This window comes from Microcaecilia unicolor, chromosome 4, assembly GCF_901765095.1.
Source record: "Microcaecilia unicolor chromosome 4, aMicUni1.1, whole genome shotgun sequence".
Lineage (NCBI taxonomy): Eukaryota > Metazoa > Chordata > Amphibia > Gymnophiona > Siphonopidae > Microcaecilia > Microcaecilia unicolor.
In genome coordinates, this window is record NC_044034.1 from 139,914,677 (window position 1) to 139,935,541 (window position 20,865).

The 20,865-nt window shown below is 48.9% G+C and overlaps 1 protein-coding gene across 9 annotated transcripts in view; it reads right to left on the bottom strand.

Annotated features, from left to right (window-relative positions):
* LOC115468724 (glutamine and serine-rich protein 1-like) overlaps positions 1-14,138 on the bottom strand; it is a 240,834-nt gene extending 226,696 nt beyond the window's left edge. For all 9 annotated transcript variants that reach the window (XM_030200651.1, XM_030200646.1, XM_030200649.1 and 6 more), the window contains exon 1: positions 13,777-14,138. In XM_030200651.1, coding sequence (XP_030056511.1) covers positions 13,777-13,886 — 110 coding nt within the window. In that variant the 5' untranslated portion in view covers positions 13,887-14,138. The remainder of the gene's footprint in view (positions 1-13,776) is intronic.
* Positions 14,139-20,865: the final 6,727 nt, after the last annotated feature.

Consider the following 20,865-nt stretch of genomic DNA (forward strand, 5'->3'; position numbering starts at 1 on the left):
CCGAAGGCGAATAGTCATCTGCATGGACTGCAGGGCTCCTGCCTTGGACGTGTTCTTCACCAGCCAATCGTCGAGATATGGGAACACGTGTACTCCCAGCCTGCGAAGTGCCGCTGCTACCACAGCTAGGCACTTTGTGAACACCCTGGGCGCAGAGGCGAGCCCAAAGGGTAGCACACAGTACTGGAAGTGGCGTGTGCCCAACTGAAACCGCAGATACTGTCTGTGAGCTGGCAGTATCGGGATATGTGTGTAGGCATCCTTCAAGTCCAGAGAGCATAGCCAATCGTTTTGCTGAATCATGGGGAGAAGGGTGCCCATGGAAAGCATCCTGAACTTTTCTTTTACGAGATATTTGTTCAGGGCCCTTAGGTCTAGGATGGGACGCATCCCCCCTGTTTTCTTTTCCACAAGGAAGTACCTGGAATAGAATCCCAGCCCTTCTTGCCCGGATGGCACGGGCTCGACCGCATTGGCGCTGAGAAGGGCGGAGAGTTCCTCTGCAAGTACCCTCTTGTGCTGGAAGCTGTAAGACTGAGCTCCCGGTGGACAATTTGGAGGTTTTGATGTCATAAACTCCTCTGGCCAGGAATTTTCTGCACGCCTTCAGCTGCCTGACCACCTCCTGAAAAGGCTTGGCTTGCTCAGGGGGAAGAGCATCAACCAAGCCCGCCAACTGCCGCACATTGTTCCGCATGTGTATGCTCGTGTAGAGCTGGTAAGACTGGATCTTGGACACGAGCATAGAGGAATGGTAGGCCTTCCTCCCAAAGGAGTCTAAGGTTCTAGCGTCCTTGCCCGGGGGCGCCGAAGCATGTTCCCTAGAACTCTTAGCCTTCTTTAGGGCCAAATCCACAACTCCAGAGTCGTGAGGCAACTGAGTGCGCATCAGCTCTGGGTCCCCATGGATCCGGTACTGGGACTCGATCTTTTTGGGAATGTGGGGATTAGTTAAGGGTTTCGTCCAGTTCGCAAGCAATGTCTTTTTTAGGACATGGTGCAAGGGAACGGTGGACGCTTCCTTAGGTGGAGAAGGATAGTCCAGGAGCTCAAACATTTCAGCCCTGGGCTCGTCCTCCACAACCACCGGGAAGGGGATGGCCGTAGACATCTCCCGGACAAAGGAAGCAAAAGACAGACTCTCGGGAGGAGAAAGCTGTCTTTCAGGAGAGGGAGTGGGATCAGAAGGAAGACCCTCAGACTCCTCGTCGGAGAAATATCTAGGATCTTCCTCTTCCTCCCACGAGGCCTCACCCTCGGTGTCAGACACAAGTTCACGAACCTGTGTCTGCAACCTCGCCCTGCTCGACTCAGTGGAGCCACGTCCACGATGGGGGCGTCGAGAGGTAGACTCCCTCACCCGCATCGGCGAAGCTCCCTCCGCCGACGTAGTCGGGGAGCCTTCCTGGGAGGTGGCCGCGGTCGGTACCGCACGCGGTACCGACGTCGGGGACCTCAACCTGGGCGATGGGCCAGCCGGCGCCACGCTCGACGGTACCGGAGGCGCAAGCACCGCCGGTACCGGAGGGGTAGGGCGCAACAGCTCTCCCAGAATCTCTGGGAGAACGGCCCGGAGGCTCTCGTTTAGAGCGGCTGCAGAGAAAGGCTGTGAGGTCGATGCAGGCGTCGACGTCAGGACCTGTTCCGGGCGAGGAGGCTGTTCCGGGCTGTCCAGAGTGGAGCGCATCGACACCTCTTGGACAGAGGGTGAACGGTCATCTCGGTGCCGATGCCTGCTGGGTGCCGAATCCCTCGGCGACCCAGAGCTCTCGGTGCCGACGCGGGGAGGAGACCGGTGTCGATGCTTCTTCGACTTCTTCCGAAGCATGTCACCGGAGCTCCCCGGCACCGACGAGGAGGACGTAGAATCCATCCGTCGCTTCCTCGGGGCCGAGGCCGAAGAAGGTCGGTCTCGGGGGGGCTGTACCGCAGGAGCCCTCAGGGTGGGAGGAGACCCACCTGAAGGCTCACCGCCACCAGCAGGGGAATGGACAGCCCTCACCTGCACTCCTGACGATGCACCACCGTCCGACGACATCAGCAGACGAGGTCCCGGTACCACCGACGTCGATGCAGCTATCCGATGTCTCGGCGCCGATGCAGGGGCCCGATGCCTCGATGCACTCGATGCAAGGGCGGCCGAGGAAGATGGTCTGGACACTGACGACGTCGATGCACTCAAAGATCCCGGTGCCGATGCCGACGAAGAGCCCGAGAACAAAACGTTCCACTGGGCTAGTCTCGCTACCTGAGTCCGCCTTTGAAGCAGGGAACACAGACTACAGTTCTGAGGGCGGTGCTCGGCCCCCAGACACTGAAGACACGACGAGTGTCGATCAGTGAGCGAGATAACCCGGGCGCACTGGGTGCACTTCTTGAAGCCGCTGGAAGGCTTCGATGTCATGGGCGGAAAAATCACGCCGGCGAAATCAAAGTCCGAAATGACGGAAAAAGAGCACCAAAACTGTAGAGGGAGAAAAATCTCGACCGAGGCCGAAAAGAGGCCTACCCCGACGACGAAAGAAAACTTATCGGGGCCAAAAGCTGGAAATACGGGGAGGATTGAAACGAAACCCGGTAGAGGGGTTCCGGAGCACTTCCCGAGTACAGGAAAAGCTTTCCGAAGAAAAAACACGTTCAACAATATGGACGCGCGAGGTCGACTCTCCGGGGCTCGACACGGCGAAAAATACGACCGTACCGAGTGCGGACAAAAGAAGACTGGCCGGCTCGAGCCGGTTTCGGGCGGGAAGACGGCCGCGCATGCGCGGTGCACGCGGGCGCGCGAGGGCTAGCAAAGGACTTTGCTAGTGAAGATTCCGATTGGAGGGGCTGCCGTGGACGTCACCCCATCAGTGAGAACAAGCAGCCTGCTTGTCCTCGGAGAAAGTCTGTTATGAATTTCAACGCTGTTTGAGAGCAATGAAATTTTATGATTCATGTTGAACATCTCTGTTTTGATTTTGGTGAAAAATTCTGGGGTGACTTTTAATATGTCTTTTTTTTGTTATTTTTATTGCTTTACTTATATTACACAACTTGTTACATGCAACACAGGGAAATAATACAAATTTCAATATATCTTCACATACAAAGAAAAAAAACTTTTTTACTTCATTTTTGTTTCATATTTAACCCTTCCTTAGACCACAAACTTGGGGAGTGACCAAAACGTTTAAGGAAATCAAAGTGGAATACAATAAACAAGGAAAGGCCCAGCCCACCCTACGTTAAATCATACAGCCTATTTAACAGTTGGTAATTCCCGATACCCTCTTCAGGTCTATGAAAGCCCTAAGCTGATCTGGTACAAAAAAAACCATATCCGATTCCCAAATATTTAAACTATGCATTTACAAGGGTAAGCTAAAAAGAAACTAGCCCCCAACAATTTTGTTTTATATCTCATATCTAAGAAACTTGTCTCTTTGTCTTGAGTAGATCTAGTGACATCTGGGAATATCCTTAATTTATGACCATAAAATTTTTGGTTAACATTCTTAAAGTATAACTTCAAAATAGCATTAAAATCTTGTTCAATGATACCAATAATGTGGTCCTTTTTGTTACTTCTGATAATTGAGTCCTCCAAAATCAAAGGAAATATTTCTTAAATCATCCAATTTCTCCTCTTCCTGGACCTGTTCCATTTTTTCATAAGAACCTACTTGTCTCTTCTTTTGCGGAAGAAAGAATATCTTATTTATAGGAGGAATATTTTGAGCTGAAATTTTCAATAAGGTATTTTTTTTAATAGTTCTAAAGGAAGACAGGCGTTGGGAAGTTCAATATCCTCATATTTAGACATCTGTTATCATTTTCAATTTGTTCTATTTTTTAACGTATAAAGCGAATGCTACATACCTGTAGAAGGTATTCTCCGAGGACAGCAGGCTGATTGTTCTCACTGATGGGTGACGTCCACGGCAGCCCCTCCAATCGGAAACTTCTCTAGTAAAGTCCTTTGCTAGTCCTCGCGCGCATGCGCGGCCGTCTTCCCGCCCGAAACCGGCTCGAGCCGGCCAGTCCAGTATGTAGCAAGACAATACACTTCAAGGGAAGACACAACTCCAACGGGGAGGCGGGCGGGTTTGTGAGAACAATCAGCCTGCTGTCCTCGGAGAATACCTTCTACAGGTATGTAGCATTCGCTTTCTCCGAGGACAAGCAGGCTGCTTGTTCTCACTGATGGGGTATCCCTAGCCCCCAGGCTCACTCAAAACAACAACCATGGTCAATTGGGCCTCGCAACGGCGAGGACATAACTGAGATTGACCTAAAAAATTTACCAACTAACTGAGAGTGCAGCCTGGAACAGAACAAACAGGGCCCTCGGGGGGTGGAGTTGGATCCTAAAGCCCAAACAGGTTCTGAAGAACTGACTGCCCGAACCGACTGTCGCGTCGGGTATCCTGCTGCAGGCAGTAATGAGATGTGAATGTGTGGACAGATGACCACGTCGCAGCTTTGCAAATTTCTTCAATGGAGGCTGACTTCAAGTGGGCTACCGACGCAGCCATGGCTCTAACATTATGAGCCGTGACATGACCCTCAAGAGCCAGCCCCGCCTGGGCGTAAGTGAAGGAAATGCAATCTGCTAGCCAATTGGATATGGTGCGTTTCCCTACAGCCACTCCCCTCCTATTGGGATCAAAAGAAACAAACAATTGGGCGGACTGTCTGTGGGGCTGTGTCCGCTCCAGGTAGAAGGCCAATGCTCTCTTGCAATCCAATGTGTGCAGCTGACGTTCAGCAGGGCAGGAATGAGGACGGGGAAAGAATGTTGGCAAGACAATTGACTGGTTCAGATGGAACTCCGACACAACCTTTGGCAAGAACTTAGGGTGAGTGCGGAGGACTACTCTGTTATGATGAAATTTGGTGTAAGGGGCCTGGGCTACCAGGGCCTGAAGCTCACTGACTCTACGAGCTGAAGTAACTGCCACCAAGAAAATGACCTTCCAGGTCAAGTACTTCAGATGGCAGGAATTCAGTGGCTCAAAAGGAGGTTTCATCAGCTGGGTGAGAACGACATTGAGATCCCATGACACTGTAGGAGGCTTGACAGGGGGCTTTGACAAAAGCAAACCTCTCATGAAGCGAACAACTAAAGGCTGTCCTGAGATCGGCTTACCTTCCACATGGTAATGGTATGCACTGATTGCGCTAAGGTGAACTCTTACAGAGTTGGTCTTGAGACCAGACTCAGACAAGTGCAGAAGGTATTCAAGCAGGGTCTGTGTAGGACAAGAGCGAGGAGCTAGGGCCTTGCTGTCACACCAGACGGCAAACCTCCTCCATAGAAAGAAGTAACTCCTCTTAGTGGAATCTTTCCTGGAAGCAAGCAAGATGCGGGAGACACCCTCTGACAGACCCAAAGAGGCAAAGTCTACGCTCTCAACATCCAGGCCGTGAGAGCCAGGGACCGGAGGCTGGGATGCAGAAGAGCCCCTTCGTCCTGCGTGATGAGGGTCGGAAAACACTCCAATCTCCACGGTTCTTCGGAGGATAACTCCAGAAGAAGCGGGAACCAGATCTGACGCAGCCAAAACGGAGCAATCAGAATCATGGTGCCTCGGTCTTGCTTGAGTTTCAGCAAAGTCTTCCCCACCAGAGGAATGGGAGGATAAGCATACAGCAGGCCCTCCACCCAATCCAGGAGGAAGGCATCCGATGCCAGTCTGCCGGGGGCCTGAAGCCTGGAACAGAACTGAGGGACTTTGTGGTTCGCTCGAGATGCGAAGAGATCCACCAAGGGGGTGCCCCACGCTTGGAAGATCTGGCGCACCACTCGGGAGTTGAGCGACCACTCGTGAGGTTGCATAATCCTGCTCAACCTGTCGGCCAGACTGTTGTTTACGCCTGCCAGATATGTGGCTTGGAGGCCCATGCCGTGACGGCGAGCCCAGAGCCACATGCTGACGGCTTCCTGACACAGGGGGCGAGATCCGGTGCCCCCCTGCTTGTTGACATAGTACATGGCAACCTGGTTGTCTGTCTGAATTTGGATAATTTGGTGGGACAGCCGATCTCTGAAAGCCTTCAGAGCGTTCCAGATCGCTCGCAACTCCAGGAGATTGATCTGTAGATCGCGTTCCTGGAGGGACCAGCTTCCTTGGGTGTGAAGCCCATCGACATGAGCTCCCCATCCCAGGAGAGACGCATCAGTGGTCAGCACTTTTTGTGGCTGAGGAATTTGGAAAGGACGTCCCAGAGTCAAATTGGGCCAAATCGTCCACCAATACAGGGATTCGAGAAAACTCGTGGACAGGTGGATTACGTCTTCTAGATCCCCAGCAGCCTGGAACCACTGGGAAGCTAGGGTCCATTGAGCAGATCTCATGTGAAGGCGGGCCATGGGAGTCACATGAACTGTGGAGGCCATGTGGCCCAGCAATCTCAACATCTGCCGAGCTGTGATCTGCTGGGACGCTCACACCCGCGAGACGAGGGACAGCAAGTTGTTGGCTCTCGTCTCTGGGAGATAGGTGCGAGCCGTCCGAGAATCCAGCAGAGCTCCTATGAATTCGAGTCTCTGCACTGGGAGAAGATGGGACTTTGGGTAATTTATCACAAACCCCAGTAGCTCCAGGAGGCGAATAGTCATCTGCATGGACTGCAGGGCTCCTGCCTCGGACGTGTTCACCACCAGCCAATCGTCGAGATATGGGAACACGTGCACCCCCAGCCTGCGAAGTGCCGCTGCTACTACAGCCAGGCACTTTGTGAACACCCTGGGCGCAGAGGCGAGCCCAAAGGGCAGCACACAGTACTGGAAGTGGCGTGTGCCCAGTTGAAATCGCAGATACTGTCTGTGAGCTGGCAGTATCGGGATGTGTGTGTAGGCATCCTTCAAGTCCAGAGAGCATAGCCAATCGTTTTGCTGAATCATGGGGAGAAGGGTGCCCAGGGAAAGCATCCTGAACTTTTCTTTTACGAGATATTTGTTCAGGGCCCTTAGGTCTAGGATGGGACGCATCCCCCCTGTTTTCTTTTCCACAAGGAAGTACCTGGAATAGAATCCCAGCCCTTCTTGCCCGGATGGCACGGGCTCGACCGCATTGGCGCTGAGAAGGGCGGAGAGTTCCTCTGCAAGTACCTGCTTGTGCTGGAAGCTGTAAGACTGAGCTCCCGGTGGACAATTTGGAGGTTTTGAGGCCAAATTGAGGGTGTATCCTTGCCGGACTATTTGCAGAACCCACTGATCGGAGGTTATGAGAGGCCACCTTTGGTGAAAAGCTTTCAACCTCCCCCCGACCGGCAGGTCTCCCGGCACTGACACTTGGATGTCGGCTATGCTCTGCTGGAGCCAGTCAAAAGCTCGCCCCTTGCTTTTGCTGGGGAGCCGCGGGGCCTTGCTGAGGCGCACGCTGCTGACGAGAGCGAGCGCGCTGGGGCTTAGCCTGGGCCGCAGGCTGTCGAGAAGGGGGATTGTACCTACGCTTGCCAGAAGAGTAGGGAACAGTCCTCCTTCCCCCAAAAAATCTTCTACCTGTAGAGGTAGAGGCTGAAGGCTGCCGGCGGGAGAACTTGTCGAATGCGGTGTCCCGCTGGTGGAGATGCTCTACCACCTGCTCGACCTTCTCTCCAAAAATATTGTCCGCACGGCAAGGCGAGTCCGCAATCCGCTGCTGGAGTCTATTCTCCAGGTCGGAGGCACGCAGCCATGAGAGCCTGCGCATCACCACACCTTGAGCAGCGGCCCTGGACGCAACATCAAAGGTGTCATACACCCCTCTGGCCAGGAATTTTCTGCACGCCTTCAGCTGCCTGACCACCTCCTGAAATGGCTTGGCTTGCTCAGGAGGGAGCTTGTCCACCAAGCCCGCCAACTGCCGCACATTGTTCCGCATGTGTATGCTCGTGTAGAGCTGGTAGGACTGAATTTTGGCCACGAGCATAGAAGAATGGTAGGCCTTCCTCCCAAAGGAGTCCAAGGTTCTAGAGTCCTTGCCCGGGGGCGCCGAAGCATGCTCCCTAGAACTCTTGGCCTTCTTTAGGGCCAAATCCACAACTCCAGAGTCATGAGGCAACTGGGTGCGCATCAGCTCTGGGTCCCCATGGATCCGGTACTGGGACTCGATCTTCTTGGGAATGTGGGGATTACTTAGTGGCTTGGTCCAGTTCGCAAGCAATGTCTTTTTTAGGACATGGTGCAAGGGAACAGTGGACGCTTCCTTAGGTGGAGAAGGATAGTCCAGGAGCTCAAACATTTCAGCCCTGGGCTCGTCCTCCACAACCACCGGGAAGGGGATGGCTGTAGACATCTCCCGGACAAAGGAAGCGAAAGACAGACTCTCAGGAGGAGAAAGCTGTCTTTCAGGAGAGGGAGTGGGATCAGAAGGAAGACCCTCAGACTCCTCGTCAGAGAAATATCTGGGGTCTTCCTCTTCCTCCCACGAGGCCTCACCCTCGGTGTCAGACACAAGTTCACGAACCTGTGTCTGCAACCTCGCCCGGCTCGACTCCGTGGAGCCACGTCCACGATGGGGGCGTCGAGAGGTAGACTCCCTCGCCCGCATCGGCGAAGCTCCCTCCGCCGACGTAGTCGGGGAGCCCTCCTGGGAGGTGGCCGCAGTCGGCACCGCACGCGGTACCGACGTCGGGGACCTCACCCCGGGCGATGGGCCAGCCGGCGCCACGCTCGACGGTACCGGAGGCGCAAGCACCGCCGGTACCGGAGGGGTAGGGCGCAACAGCTCTCCCAGAATCTCTGGGAGAACGGCCCGGAGGCTCTCGTTCAGAGCGGCTGCAGAGAAAGGCAAAGAGGTCGATGCAGGCGTCGACGTCAGAACCTGTTCCGGGCGAGGAGGCTGTTCCGGGCTGTCCAGAGTGGAGCGCATCGACACCTCCTGAACAGAGGGTGAGCGGTCCTCTCGGTGCCGATGCCTGCTGGGTGCCGACTCCCTCGGCGACCCAGAGCTCTCGGTGCCGACGCGGGGAGGCGACCGGTGTCGATGCTTCTTCGACTTCTTCCGAAGCATGTCACCGGAGCTCCCCGGCACCGATGAGGAGGACGTAGAATCCAGCCGTCGCTTCCTCGGGGCCGAGGCCGAAGGAGGTCGGTCTCGGGGGGGCTGTACCGCAGGAGCCCTCAGGGTAGGAGGAGACCCACCCGAAGGCTCACCGCCACCAGCAGGGGAATGGACAGCCCTCACCTGCACTCCTGACGATGCACCACCGTCCGACGACATCAGCAGACGAGGTCCCGGTACCACCGACGTCGATGCAGTCGCCCGATACCTTGGCGCCGATGCAGAGGCCCGATGCCTCGATGTACTCGATGCAGGGGTGGCCGAGGAAGATGGTCTGGACGCTGACGACGTCAATGCACTCTAAGATCCCGGTGCCGATGCCGACGAAGAGCCCGAGAACAACACGTTCCACTGGGCTAATCTCGCTACCTGAGTCCGCCTTTGAAGCAGGGAACACAGACTACAGTTCTGAGGGCGGTGCTCGGCCCCCAGACACTGAAGACACGACGAGTGTCGATCAGTGAGCGAGATAACCCGGGCGCACTGGGTGCACTTCTTGAAGCCGCTGGAAGGCTTCGATGTCATGGGCGGAAAAATCACGCCGGCGAAATCAAAATCCGAAATGACGGAAAAAGAGCACCAAAAATTTTTAAGGGAGAAAATCTCGACCGAGGCCGAAAGAGGCCTACCCCGACGACGAAAGAAAACTTATCGGGGCAAAAAGCTGGAAGTACGGGAAGGGGTTAACACGAAACCCGGGGGGGGGGGGGGGGGGGTTTCCGGAGCACTTCGACACTTTTAAAGACTTTTCCGAAGAAAAAACACGTCAAAAATAAATTTGGACGCGCGAGGTCGACTTTCCGGGGCTCGATACGGCGAAACACGACCGTACCGAGTGCGGACAAAAGAAGACTGGCCGGCTCGAGCCGGTTTCGGGCGGGAAGACGGCCGCGCATGCGCGGTGCGCGCGGGCGCGCGAGGACTAGCAAAGGACTTTGCTAGAGAAGTTTCCGATTGGAGGGGCTGCCGTGGACGTCACCCATCAGTGAGAACAAGCAGCCTGCTTGTCCTCGGAGAAGCATATTATCTTTCATAACTGCTGAAACATGTTCTTAATAGTCACAACATCAGTTTGATATTTTAGTACCTGATCATTGAAGTTCTGCTTTAATTTATCCATCAATTTGGAAAGCTACTCCACTGCTGAAACTAGTGTTGTTTCCTGGGTTGATTTTGTAACAAAAAAGTTCAATTTCTCAATTGCCTGCCAGAGGGCATCAAGGGTTATCACCATGGGAGGGTTCAATACACCCTTCTTATCCAAGGTCTCCGCTTCCACTGCCTGCCGCCCTGAGGAGCTGCTACCACAGGGCCCAACCCCAGCGCCTTCCGTGTTCTTGGGACCCGTCATCTCCACCCACGACTCGGCAGGACATAGTGGTATTTCGGCTTCCGGGGGGGGGGGGGGGGGGGGATAATGTTTCATGATCCAAGGGTGTCGAGGTAACTCCCTCGGCACATACAGCGATACTTCCCCCAGTTATAATTCGTGGGCACCGGAGTGCGAAGCTGTTGAGGGTTTGCTGCTTCGGGGAAGACGCAAGGGCTGGAAGCGGTAAGGACCTTACAATCCCCTTTCTTTTAGTATGAGGCATAGCGGCAGCAGTAATCAATTCACTTTAAAAATCTTCAGCAAGGCCTCCTCAACAGCCTCACTCCTCTCAGCGTGTCGGCGCCATCTTGGTCACCCCTTTAATATGTCTTTTATATGAAGTATTTACTGCATCATGGTGGCAAGGGAAATTTCTTCCGACTTACCAGGACCAGTTTTGCTCAGCGACGGAGGTTCAAGGTTAGCACGTTTAATACCTTCTCTTGATTGGGAGGAGGTTTCTGACTTCTAATGGTTAGGAGGCAGCATTTTGCACTTGCGAGATGAAGAATAATAGATATATTTGTCCATATGATAAATGAAAAAAATGGTCCTGTGGCACTCAGGCTCTATGGGTCCATGCTTGAAAGGGCTCAACCCCTCCTGCCCCCCCATCCCATCTGAAGACTTCTACTACTACTACTTGTTCTACTACTATACTTATTATACTTATTATTATTATACTATTATTATACTTATTATTATTACTACCATACTTATTATACTACTACTTACTTCTACTACTACTTACTATTAGATTGTAAGCTCTTTGAGCAGGGACTGTCTCTCTTTGTTAAATTGTACAGCGCTGCGTAACCCTAGTAGCGCTCTAGAAATGTTAAGTAGTAGTAGTAGTAGTACTTATCATTTCTAGCTACTAGACGTACGCAGCGCTGTACATTTGAACATGAAGAGACAGTCCCTGCTGAACAGCTTACAATCTAATTAGGACAAACAGGACAAACAAGAGATAAAGGAATATTAAAGTGAGGATGATAAAATAAGGGTTGTGAACAAGAGTTAGAAGTTAAAAGCAGCATCAAAAAGGTGAGCTTTTAGCTTAGATTTGAAGATGGCCAGAGATGGAGCTTGACGTACCGGCTCAGGAAGTCTATTCCAGGCATAAGGTGCAGCTAGATAAAAGGAACATAGTCTGGAGTTAGCAGTGGAGGAGAAGGGTGCAGATAAGAGAGATTTACCCATTGAACAGAGTTCCCTGGAAGGAATGTAGGGAGATGAGAGTGGAGAGGTACTGAGGAGCTGCAGAGTGAATGCACTTATAGGTCAATAAGAGGAGTCTGAACTGCATGCGGAAATGGATAGGAAGCCAGTGAAGTGACTTGAGGAGAGGGCTAATATGAGCATAACAACACTGGTGGAATATTAGTCGTGAAGCAGAATTTTGAACAGATTGAAGAGGAGAGAGATGGCTAAGTGGGAGACCTGTGAGAAGCAAGTTGCAATAGTCTAAGCGAGAGGTGATAAGAGTGTGGATGAGGGTTCTGGTAGTGTGCTCAGAAAGGAAAGGGCGAATTTTGGTGATATTATAGAGAAAGAAACGACGGGTTTTAGCAGTCTGTTGAATATGTGCAGAGAAGAAGAGGGAGGAGTCAAAGATCACCCCAAGGTTATGAGCTGATGAGACAGGAAGGATGGGAGCATTATCCACAGAAATAGAGAATAGGGGAGGAGGAGAGGTTGGTTTAGGGGGAAAGATAAGAAGCTCAGTCTTGGTCATGTTTAGTTTCAGATGGCGCTGAGACATCCAGGCAGCAATGTCAGACAGGCAGGCTGATACTTTGGCCTGGATTTCGGCTGAGATTTCTGGTGTGGAGAGGTAGATCTGGGAGTCATCAGCATAAAGATGATACTGAAAACCATAGGATGAGATCAGAGTACCAAGGGAAGAAGTATAGATGGAGAAAAGAAGAGGTCCCAGGACAGATCCCTGAGGTACACCAACTGACAGTGGGATAAAAGTAGAGGAGGATCCACTAGAGTATACACTAAAGGTATGCTGGGAGAGATAAGAAGAAAACCAGGAAAGAACAAAGCCCTGAAAACCAAGTGAGGACAGCGTATCAAGGAGTAGGCTGTGATCGACAGTGTCAAGAGCAGCAGACAGATCGAGAAGGGTGAGGATAGGAGAGAGAGAGACCTTCGGAACTGGCTAGGAACAGATCATTGGAGACTTTAGCAAGCGCGGTTTCAGTTGAATGAAGGGGGCAAAAGCCAGACTGAAGTGGATTAAGAATAGCTTGTGATGAAAGAAAGTCAAGGCAACAGCGGTAAACAGCACGCTCAAGTATCTTGGATAGGAAAGGGAGGAGGGAGATGGGGCAATAGTTGGATGGACAGGTAGGGTCCAATGAAGATTTTTTAAGGCGTGGTGTGACTATGGCATGTTTGAAGGCATCAGGAACAGTCGCAGTGGACAGTGAAAGATTGAGGATATGACAGATAAACAGGATGACAGTAGAAGAGATAGTTTTAAGTAGATGGGTGGGAATAGGATCAGAGGTAGTTAGTTTTGAGGAGGAAAGAAGATGTTTAGTTTCCTCTTCAGTGATTTCAGAAAAGGAAGAAAAGGAGGCAGGAGTTGGAGGGTTGAGAGAATGGACTAAGGGAAGGAGAGGTGGAGGTGAGCTGGTAGAGAATTCAAGTTTAATCTTGTGAACCTGCCCCCCCCCCACCTTACCTTAAGACTTCCTGAATCAGATTCCAACAATACTCAAATTCAGACTAAGAATTCACCTTTTTAATGTTTCTTTAATATCTTGAGCACTTCTCTATAATAAAAACATTCTCTTAAATTTTCTTAATTGTCACGTATGTTTGTATAGACTAGATCCTAAGAACTGGGGGAGAAAAACACTACTATATGTGCCAATGCAGTGCTGCAGATGCCTGGAAGCACTTAGGAAATGATTAACAGTTTTCTGTAGAACCACACCGGATATGTACGCTGATAAACATAGAACAGAAACTGCGCGCAGAAAATAAACGCTGGTCACAAGACTAGAAAAAAGTCTATTCACTCCAAATCAGACCACTGCACCGACCTGCAAACTAGTAATTTTCATTAAAGTTTTGTAGATAAAAATACAAGCAAAATAAACAAAACAATGTTGCATCTGCACTTCTGCCCGATCGTATAACGTGGCTTTAGCAACACCCCATCCCGAGTCCCCGTCTACCATAAAGCTCGAGAGCCACCAGTGCAAGCGAGCCGTGCACAACCCCAGCGCAGGAGCACAGCCATAGGCCCCGCCTTCAGCGCGTGCAGCACCTCCACGCTCGTGGTTGATATTTCGTTAGGGGGCGGCACGTGCACCCAGCACCCCGCACCGGCCCTTCCCGCCTCCTCACCTTGCTTTGACGGTGCTCGCGCCGCGCTCGAAGGCCCAGCTGGCGGCGGAGGTCTGGCCTGCGGGTGGCAGCTGCTCGCTGAAGCTGGAAGTCGGGTAGTTCCTGTCCATGCTGCGGGCTGCCACGCCTCACATGGTCCCCGGGCTGTGGCCTATTGTTGTCACGCGGGGCCGTGCAGTGCGGGGTAAGCTTCCACGCGCGGCTCCATCTTGTTCTCACCCAAGCTACACCGCGGTCCGCGGCCACCACTACCCCTCCCCCCAACTGCGCCGTGACGTCGACAGCTAGCACGCTGATTGCCGCCGTTGCACAGAGCAGAGCTGCTCGTCGATAATGAGGTACTTGTCAGGAGGAGTCCCGAGCCACGTTCCAGAGTACTCTTGACGTCATCTGTTAGTATCTTGGTTAGTATGCAGACGCTATCCAGCGCCCGGAAGCTCTATAGCGGGCCGCGCCCTTTCCCTGGCCTGACTGTGTCGTGACGTACGTTGCGCAAGACCCAGGAAAGCTCTAGCCAAGGAGGTTTTAGAAAACGTTGAAACCAATTTGGTTAGTCTCAGTTTCCCCTTCCCCACGCAGCCGTCATCGCCGTACTCCCAAAACAAAGCGACCAAACATATGCGCTGCTGTGTCCACGTTGTCACTCTTTATTGTTGGTAACATTTGTATTTAATCTCACTTATATTTTCAAACATGCCGGCTTCTGCAGCATACAGATGTACACGGAGGAAGTATAATAAAGGAATAACTTTTCATAGGTAGAGTAGTAATTTGTTATAAATCGTAATCAATGTGTCATTTGGAGGGGCTAATTATAGGTACACCCTAGCACGTGTTACATTCGTTCAGAGATTTTTTTTCTCCTGGTAAAAGGCCACTGAAACAGACGTCTTATTATGAGAATCAGATGCTCAACATTCAGAGTTTCTATCTATTTATTTTTGACATTTATACCTCACATTAAGCATGAATTAGGTTGAAACCTAGGAGCAATTTAAATCTGTTTTTCCTCTGCCTAGATCAAAAGAAAAATATGGCATGTGGGAATTTGCACCTTTTGTTTTGTAGATTGCAGAGGTATATTATAAAAATGCACTTGATATTTATATTACTATTATTTAAAAGACAGGAAGCAGAGAGTAGGATTGCGTGGCCAGTATTCTCAGTGGAGGAGGGTAGTTAGTGGGGTCCCGCAGGGGTCTGTGCTGGGTCCGTTGCTTTTTAATGTATTTATAAATGACCTAGAGATGGGAATAACTAGTGAGGTAATTAAATTCGCCGATGACACAAAATTATTCAGGGTCGTCAAGTCGCAGGAGGAATGTGAACGATTACAGGAGGACCTTGCGAGACTGGGAGAATGGGCGTGCAAGTGGCAGATGAAGTTCAATGTTGACAAGTGCAAAGTGATGCATGTGGGTAAGAGGAACCCGAATTATAGCTACGTCTTGCAAGGTTCCGCGTTAGGAGTTACGGATCAAGAAAGGAATCTGGGTGTCGTCGTCGATGATACGCTGAAACCTTCTGCTCAGTGTGCTGCTGCGGCTAGGAAAGCGAATAGAATGTTGGGTGTTATTAGGAAGGGTATGGAGTCCAGGTGTGCGGATGTTATAATGCCGTTGTATCGCTCCATGGTGCGACCGCACCTGGAGTATTGTGTTCAGTACTGGTCTCCGTATCTCAAAAAAGATATAGTAGAATTGGAAAAGGTACAGCGAAGGGCGACGAAAATGATAGTGGGGATGGGACGACTTTCCTATGAAGAGAGGCTGAGAAGGCTAGGGCTTTTCAGCTTGGAGAAGAGACGGCTGAGGGGAGATATGATAGAAGTGTATAAAATAATGAGTGGAATGGATCGGGTGGATGTGAAGCGACTGTTCACGCTATCCAAAAATACTAGGACTAGAGGGCATGAGTTGAAGCTACAGTGTGGTAAATTTAAAACGAATCGGAGAAAATTTTTCTTCACCCAACGTGTAATTAGACTTTGGAATTCGTTGCCGGAGAACGTGATACGGGCGGTTAGCTTGACGGAGTTTAAAAAGGGGTTAGATAGATTCCTAAAGGACAAGTCCATAGACCGCTATTAAATGGACTTGGAAAAATTCCGCATTTTTAGGTATAACTTGTCTGGAATGTTTTTACGTTTGGGGAGCGTGCCAGGTGCCCTTGACCTGGATTGGCCACTGTCGGTGACAGGATGCTGGGCTAGATGGACCTTTGGTCTTTCCCAGTATGGCACTACTTATGTACTTATGTACTTATGTAGATATTTATTTATTTTATTTTAGTTACATTTGTACCCCGCGCTTTCCCACTCATGGCAGGCTCAATGCGGCAGGCAATGGAGGGTTAAGAGGCATATTTTCAAAGCACTTAGCTTCCCAAAGTTCCATAGAAACCTATGGAACTTAGCCTCCCAAAGTGCTTTGAAAATATGCCTCTAAGTGACTTGCCCAGAGTCACAAGGAGCTGCCTGTGCCGGGAATATTGAATAATGAGGGCAGAGCTACCTTCATGCAGAAGCCCAGAGTCAGTCTAAATGCACCAGCGTTGTCCAGTTCAGCACACTATTAGCTGCCAAGTTCATACAAAGTTAATTATGTTCACTGGAAAATAAATCTGTTGGCTCAGGCTGCCTGCTATGTGAATACTCCATCATTGTTTCATTATTGCTACCATGTATTACATGTGGGCATTTGCTTTAAACTTTGATTGTTTAATTTGTTTATCCAGACCTTACATACACATGGTTTGCTTTTTAAACCCATGAATCCTAAGGGTGGTTGAACAATTAGGTATAAACTGTTGTTTCAGACTTTACTTGTTTTGGAGTGCTTTGGGTCCTGCTGATCTGTACATCTATTGTCTGGAATTTTGGAAGAATGAAATAAGGAAATAAAAATTAAATTTTGGATGTACTCTGTAGAAGGTGTTGTTTACTTTTGCAATGTGATGGATGCCTGTTCTGGTGTGTGCACGTGATAATCTTTGAATAACTTGCCTATATTTATGGCTATGATTTCTGAACATGTGGTATCATTAAAGGCCAAACTTTTATATGCCCAGTTGGTTATATATGCTAATCTCAACTTTGTTAAATGTTTCAGACATATCCATCTATTTGTTCCCATGAGATAACTGAATTCTATTATTCTGTCTCACTGTATTTTCAAATGTAAGCCATATTGAACCCGATGTTGCTTTGTATAATGTATGATATAAATGTAAAAATCCTTTATCCTCCACCTTTTAAGACACTGCCTATCTGCTGGATAGTGATGGCACAAGAAAGGCAAGTTTGGTCCAGTGAAGACTAACTCAAAATAACCTGTTCCTTAGCTGGTATTACCATATTGAAAATGCGATCATACCATGCCTCTGTGGTTATGTTCCACTAATAAGTTAAAACGATTAACTGACTTTCTTGAAAGGATTATATAAATTTAGGATGCACGACTAGGGACACAAGCATACACTTATTTATTCAATATCCCTACACCCAGCAACATAGCACAAGTTGCACAACCAATGATCGTACTGGACGATATACAATCTTCATCCGACCTTCACGGTGCCTGACACACATCTACCACATCCGACCACAAAACAACCTTGTATTTGTTATTAACCGATTGGCGAACGCCTTTTGGTACTATGTAAGCCACATTGAGCCTGCAAATAGGTGGGAAAATGTGGGGTACAAATGTAACAAATAAATAAATATCACAATTCCTCATGTACAGCCACAAAACAACCTTCACAATGCATGCCTTTTATTATCAACCAGATAGAGAAAAGAGTTTTCAGTTTTGGCACAGTATAAGTCATCCCAAGAACAAAATATAAGAAAACAATGGGCTGCATTAGGGGTTTATAGCCCATTTATATTTAAACTCAAGAGATCTGCATGATTAAAACAATTTTTTTTTACTTATAAAACCACTTGTCCCTGAAACAGGTTCAAAACAGAATAATTAATTTGTGTATCTAAAAGGTAAACTTCTACAAAACAGATGAATATGTGATTTCATGTGCCCCAATGAAAGGAAAGTTTAATTCTACTTCCATTTAATTTCAAGATATTCCATCATCTTTAGAACACTAGGCAGATTACACCAACAGTTAAGATGAACCCATCAGGAAACAGGATATCCTCTCTGAAATCTGTATTGTATAGAACAGTGAAGAAAAATGAGCACAAACTACAGCATTTATAATTGCTGTTTCTACCAGCTAGATATTTTTTCAAGCTGTTTTAGTGATATTCAATTGTTATTTCTTTTCTCCTCCACCTTTTAAGGCACTGCCTATCCAACTGAAACAGCTTTAGACTTGTTACAGATGGACCAACAATAAAGAATGACAAGGTGGATGCAGCAGCTCATCAAAGGTTTTGGCTTGCTTTGTTTTGAGTGTATGGCAATGACGACTTCGTGGGGTGGGGGTGGGGGTGAGTGGAAACAGAGATTAACCAAATTGGCTTCCTTGCTTACAGTGGACTAAATAGGCTCACTTCCACTACTGTCTATTAAACCTCCTTGGGTTTTATGACAGGAGAGGGCATGAGCCTATCTGGCCCATTCTGTGGACTGAAGCCAGTGGGCTTCATAATATGGCAGTGGGCGGAGCTTGCTGCCATATTATGTAACCCCAGTCCCCAAACATTCGCAGATTCTGTTGAGAACAACTTGAATTTTTAAAAATATTTTTATATTAATATAAACACAAAATATTTTTAGATTGCTAACATAATTTGCCAGGTCAGCAATAATTCACTTTTGAGTCTACTACAACTTTGTCCCTTGATTAATTCTCATTACTCATGCTTGTTTTTTGTGCTTTATTTGGTTATATTGTTCTCACAAATGTGACACTTATGTAATTCATACATTTCATGAATATTATTCATACTGTTAATGTTTGAAACTACAATAAAATATTTAAAAAAAAAAACAACTTGAGGTTTATATGACTGCCTATATGTGGGATTTTTGTTTTAAATTTGAAAGCTTCCCATATTAATTTATTAGGATTTATTTACCGCCATTTTGAAGGAATTCACTCAAGGCGGTGTACAGTAAGAATAAATCAAACATGAGCAATAGACAATTACAGTAAAAATATTCAAATAACAATACAAAGTATGGCGTGGAGGGGCATAATCGAACACGAACGCCTATCTCCATGGGCGTCTATGTCCGAAAATGGGTACGTGAAGAGGCGGGACAGACCGTATTTTTGAAAAAATGGACGTTTTTCAGCTGGGCGTTTGTTTTTTTTAGCAATAATGGAAACTAAAAACGCCCAGCTGAAAAACGTCCTAATCCGAGCCATTTGGTCATGGGAGGGGCCAGGATTCGTAGTACACTGGCCCCCCTGATATGCCAGGACACCAACTGGGCACCCTAGAGGTCAGTGCGGTGGACTTCAGAAAAAGCTCCCACATGCATAGCTCCCTTACCACGGGTGCTGAGCACCCAACCCCCCTCCCCCAAAACCCACTACCCACAAATGTACAACACTACCATAGCTCTTAGGGATGAAGGGGGCACCTACATGTGGGTACAGTGGGTTTTGGTGACCTCCCATTTACCAGCACAAGTGTTACAGGTAGGGGGGATGGGCCTGGGTCCACCTGGCTGAAGTGCACTGCAATACCCACTAAAAGTGCTCCAGGGACCTGCATACACGCAGGCCTCTAGGACTTGTTGCTGCTATATAACCTTGGCACACCAGTTGACACCTGAAGACTAATCTCTCCGAAAACGTCCTTTATTGGAATAAGCACGCTTACTCACAGTTAACTGCAGATCAGAGGTTGTGCCCCACTGGCAACGAGTCTCCCTGGTTCTGAGATGAGCAGTAGGTCAGAGCTGGCAGAATGCTGTACAATGCCCTCTTTCAGCCACATTCAAGGTAAGAACTAAGTTTTGTAATGTGGCAAACACGTGAAAGGGATCTAAAACTGGCTTACAAAAATGGCTACTACCTCATGGACTACCGGAAACAAAACAGGGCACATTCTGACCCAGTAAGCAGGGGGAAAAGTACCATGGGAGTCTACCAACTACCAACATCGTGAGCATTTGCCACAAGCTAGTGGAATCACGGAGCCCAATACCCTGCACCCACATAACAGAAAAGTTGTCACACTCACCCGAGAGCCACATCAGAACCAGGGAAAGGCTGTCACAGGATAGAACATATTGTGTCATGGAGGTGGGTACGGCATTTTGAGGCTGGCATAGAGGCTGGGAAAAAAGTTTTTAAAGTGTTTTTTTTTTTGGTGGGAGGGGGTTAGTGACCACTAGGGGAGTCTGGGGAGGTCATCCCCGATTCCCTCCAGTGGTCATCTGGGCAGTTGGGGCACTTTTTTGGGACTTGTTTGTGAAAAAAAAGGGTCCAAAAAAGTGACCCAAAATCACGGTAAAAACGCCTTTTTTTTTCGATTATCGGCTAAAGACGCCCATCTCTCCTCGACCGATAACAACGCCCCAGTTCCGCCTTCACCACGCCTCCGACATGCCCACGTCAACTTTACCCGTTTCCGCGACGGATTGCAGTTGGAAACACCCAAAATCGGCTTTCGATTATACCGATTTGGGCGCCCACGGGAGAAAGACGCCCATCTCCCGATTTGGGTCGCAATATAGGCGCTTTTCTCTTTCGATTATAAGCAGGATAGTATACTACTTCTAATCCTTCTACTGTTTACCACGTGGTATTCAAAATATTCTGCTTCAAACATCTACAGCTGCTTGTTAATCACAATTTTTAGTTCTTAATTTTATGTTTAAACTTTTTTATTATCAAAAGGCACAATACAATGCAACTTGGAGGCTTCATACAACAAAGTTCAGTTTTCCAATCAGCATTGCAATAACATTATATCTGCTTCATTCACTGATTCCCATTTTTCTGTTCCCCCCTCCCCCTCAACCCCCTCCCCTCCTTATATCATTATTGTCCACAATTGTTAAAAGAAAGTCATAACACATTAACAATATAACACAACTTTTGCTTTGGCAAATATACAATTGTTAATCTACCATTGTTATACCGTGATGTAAAGTGATCCGCTTATCA